The sequence below is a fragment of the Dasypus novemcinctus genome, chromosome 18, assembly GCF_030445035.2.
Source record: "Dasypus novemcinctus isolate mDasNov1 chromosome 18, mDasNov1.1.hap2, whole genome shotgun sequence".
Taxonomy (NCBI): Eukaryota; Metazoa; Chordata; class Mammalia; order Cingulata; family Dasypodidae; genus Dasypus; species Dasypus novemcinctus.
Window position 1 is genome coordinate 53,883,132 of NC_080690.1, and position 3,683 is coordinate 53,886,814.

A 3,683-nucleotide genomic window follows, 5' to 3' on the forward strand; every position below is an offset into this window, starting at 1 on the left:
CTAATGAAGAGAATCAAATAACCTGATCAGGAAAGGGCCCAGAACAAGGAAACCCTGAAGAACAAACTGGTGAGGCAGAGGGTCAAATGCATCATGGCCAAGAGCCCCGTCCTGGAGTCTGGCTTCTCAGCCAGCTTCAGCACTTACCAGTGAGCAGTGATCATGGGCAAATCAGTACACTCCCTAAGCCTGTGCCCAGCAGAACAAGGAGGATAACACAGCTTCGATCTCCCAGGCTTGTCATGAGGCCTGAGCAAGGGAACCACATCAAACCTTAGCAAACTAATCCCAATCAGAGTGTAAGGCTCAGTGCCCACAAAATCAATGCGTGATGGATTCTTTTTCCTTAATTTTTTATTCATTTAAAAAGTTCTGGGTTTACATAAAAATCAAAACACAGGATTCCCCCATTATTAACACCTTGCATTGGTATGGAACATTTGCTACAATTGATGAAAGCATGTCTTTATAACTGTACCATTAACCATAGTCCATGGTGCAACTTAGGCTTCATCATTTGTGTAGTGCAGTTCCATGGATTTTTTTTTTATTTTGTTACCATGTATATACAACCTAACACTGCCCTCCTCAAGTATATTCCAATATATATCATAGTACTGCTAATTATGTTCCCAATGCTTTTCTATCATCACAACATTCACCAACGAAACACCTCCATTTTTCCAAACAGGAACCCAGTACATTTTAAATATTCAGCGGATTTTAAGTGATTATTAAGGGGCATAAAGAAAATAAACCTTCATTTATATATCTTCTGTCCTCTCTCCCATGACTCCCAAACCAGGCCTCCTTAATAGAGGTCCATGCCAGCCTGTCACAACTGGATATTCCTTGACACTCTGGATTTTTCAGGAAACTCAGTACTTAGGTAAAGTTTTCACAGTAAGAGTCAGAAAGTCCAGTGTACATGCCCTCTGACCTCCACCTCAAACTCTGTTGGCTCCTGTCTGCCCTAGTTTCATCACAATCTCTGTCCTGGACCTGCTCAGTGGCCTCCCTGGAGCCAGCCTCTTGAGCCTGTTCCCAGACCCCAGATTTCTCTCCTACAGACTGGCTGAACTTCTAGTTGCCTGTTGCTCTACTCCTTCCACCTGGTTACTTTGACAGCCCCTCAAAACCACAGATCCTTGAGTCTTCTTTTATGGTGCACCCCAGGAAGGTCAGTCGCTGGCACCACTGCCCCTATGGGAAGAGTAGGCCAGGTGTGGGTGTCTCAGGCCTGTGGCTCTAACATTACTCAGCCCCAGTGGAGGCCACTGAGGGTGGAAAGTAGCTGAGAAGCCAGTTTCCTCACAGCCCGGAGGAGACTTGAGGCAGAAGTTGTCAGAAGTGAAGCCATGGGTAAGCTACTGCAGACACTGACCAAGAAACCAAAATGTGATTTGCTTCTTCGTATGCCCTTTCTTCTCCTAATTACTCTGGCTTTGGCCCTCTTTGGCTTTTATATCCTAAACATGAAAAGCCCCAAACTGGAAGCTGTGCAATCTTCATCAAACTTGGCTGTTAGAGAACTGGACAATCACCAAGCTGTAAAATTATCAAGAACAGTGTATGTCCAGCCAAACCTGCTAAGAGCCTGTAGGGAAGATGTCCTTGTTCTGACTCCTTGGCTGGCTCCCATCATTTGGGAAGGGACCTTCGACATTGATATCCTGAACAAAGAGTTCCTGGTTCAAAAGGTCACCATTGGATTAACTGTGTTTGCTGTCAAAAAATACATCATTTTCCTAAAACAGTTCCTGGAGACAGCAGAGAGGAACTTCATGGTGGGACATAGGGTGAACTACTACATCTTCACTGACCAGCCAGACTCCATTCCACACCTCACCCTCCCAAAAGGCAGACAGATGGTGGTCCTCCAGATCCAAAGTTACTCCCGCTGGGAGGACAACACCATGCACCGCATGGAGATGATCAGCAATTTCTCTGAGCATCGTTTTCTCCATGAGGTAGATTACCTTGTGTGCTTAGATGTGGACATGATATTCATCAACCACGTGGGTGTGGAGATCCTCTCGTCCTTGTTTGGTACAATCCATCCTTTCTTCTTCGGGCTCCATCGGAGTTCCTTCAACTATGAACGCCGGCCACAGTCACAAGCCCATATTTCCAGGGATGAGGGGGACTTTTATTATGTAGCAGCCATTTTTGGTGGGACAGTTAGGGAGGTTTATAGGCTCACCAAGGCCTGTCATCAGGCGATGATGGTTGACCAAGCCAATGGCATCGAGGCCGTGTGGCATGAGGAGAGTCACTTGAACAAGTACCTGCTTTACCACAAACCCACCAAGGTCCTCTCCATGGAGTACTTTTGGAGTAAGAACTTCCTGCAGCCAGAACAGCTGCAATACTTGCCCAAAATCCTGAAGAAGATAAGATTTGTTACACTCCCAAAGGATAGTCAGAGTATCCGGCAGTGATAAGGGAAGCCTTCAGAACGGGTCAGAGAGGGGTGATGGACAGGCCACCCTAGACTTCCTCTTGGCACATAATTCTATTAAAACCAATTTCAGCAGAAAAGATATAATTCCACTTCCATTTCCTTTCTTATTTAGAAGAACTACCAAGTCTTAGCACTATCTCTCACTTTCACATTACGAGAGCTGACTCATTGGCTCAGGCACAAGTTCCTTTGAGTGACACTTCCTTTAGTTTCTTACTTTGTGCTGCTAACACCCCACAGAATCGATGAGGCAGGGGATCTAAGTCTGTCCTGACAAACAAAGGTTCAGTGAAGAAATCTTTTCTCGAACAAGGCAAGAGGCTCCAGGACACCCAGTCTCCTCCCTCCTGTGACACACACGCCCAAAAGGGTCTGCCTTGGCCCTTGGCTTAGCAGATGCACCCACATGTTTGTCTTCAAGCCAAATTGCTTCCTGTTTTCAGACCTTGTATAAGTTGGAATTTCTTTAGTGTACAGACCCTCTTTCCTGGCACTTGGCTTCTTGTCCAGCTGAGAGTATTGCCAGCTGCCCACTAAGAGCAAAGCATGACTTCTTCCCTCTTCATTGATGGTTTCCATTCTATTTGCAGTTTATTCATGACTTGTCACTTCTTTATCAACTGAAAAAACTAAAACTGTATATATATATATATATATATATATATATATATAATATATATATATATATATATGGAAATTCCTAACTCGTGAAACCTATTTTAATTAAAAATGATTTCTGTGTCCTTTAGCAAATCCTTCAGGGAGTCAGAAATCCTACATTTTCTAGAACATGTTTTTTTCTCCTGTCATATGCAAAAGAGAAATGGAAGTCATGCATTAACAACCTTTATTTTTCTGCTGTCATTTGTCAATTTTCTTAATTTCAGGTGTCCTTCCCAATTGTAAAACCTTGCCTTGTACTTTTTCGCTGTCAATGGTGAGCACCACTTTTACAGAAGAACAATTCAGGAAAAATGTTTTCGTCCCAAATGCAAAATGAAAATATCTTTGCAGGGCCTGCAGAAGCCCAAACACCAGCCATGACAGCGAAACGACCCTGCAATCCAGGTCTTCCCTCCCAGCCCACTCTCTATCCACGGCTGTGGCTTCAGGGTTAAAGGGTGTTTCAGAGCTGGCCCCTTAAACATTGCAGTTCCCTGGTTCTCCAGGGGCTTTGTGGTCATCTCAGACCCCTCAACTCAGCTGCAAAGGAACAAGG

At 44.5% G+C, this 3,683-nt stretch overlaps 1 protein-coding gene across 1 annotated transcript; it reads left to right on the plus strand.

Moving 5' to 3' along the window:
* The first annotated feature begins 1,253 nt into the window (after positions 1–1,253).
* LOC101421983 (histo-blood group ABO system transferase-like) lies at positions 1,254–2,528 on the plus strand. The gene has a single exon (XM_004462273.2). It carries the CDS (start codon positions 1,359–1,361, stop codon positions 2,439–2,441), a length of 1,083 nt encoding a protein of 360 aa, XP_004462330.1. The 5' UTR covers positions 1,254–1,358; the 3' UTR covers positions 2,442–2,528.
* Positions 2,529–3,683: the final 1,155 nt, after the last annotated feature.

Bases quoted from the DNA above. Each gene is read 5' to 3' on its own strand.
- LOC101421983 (XM_004462273.2), top strand. From the start codon at position 1,359: ATGGGTAAGCTACTGCAGACACTGACCAAGAAACCAAAATGTGATTTG.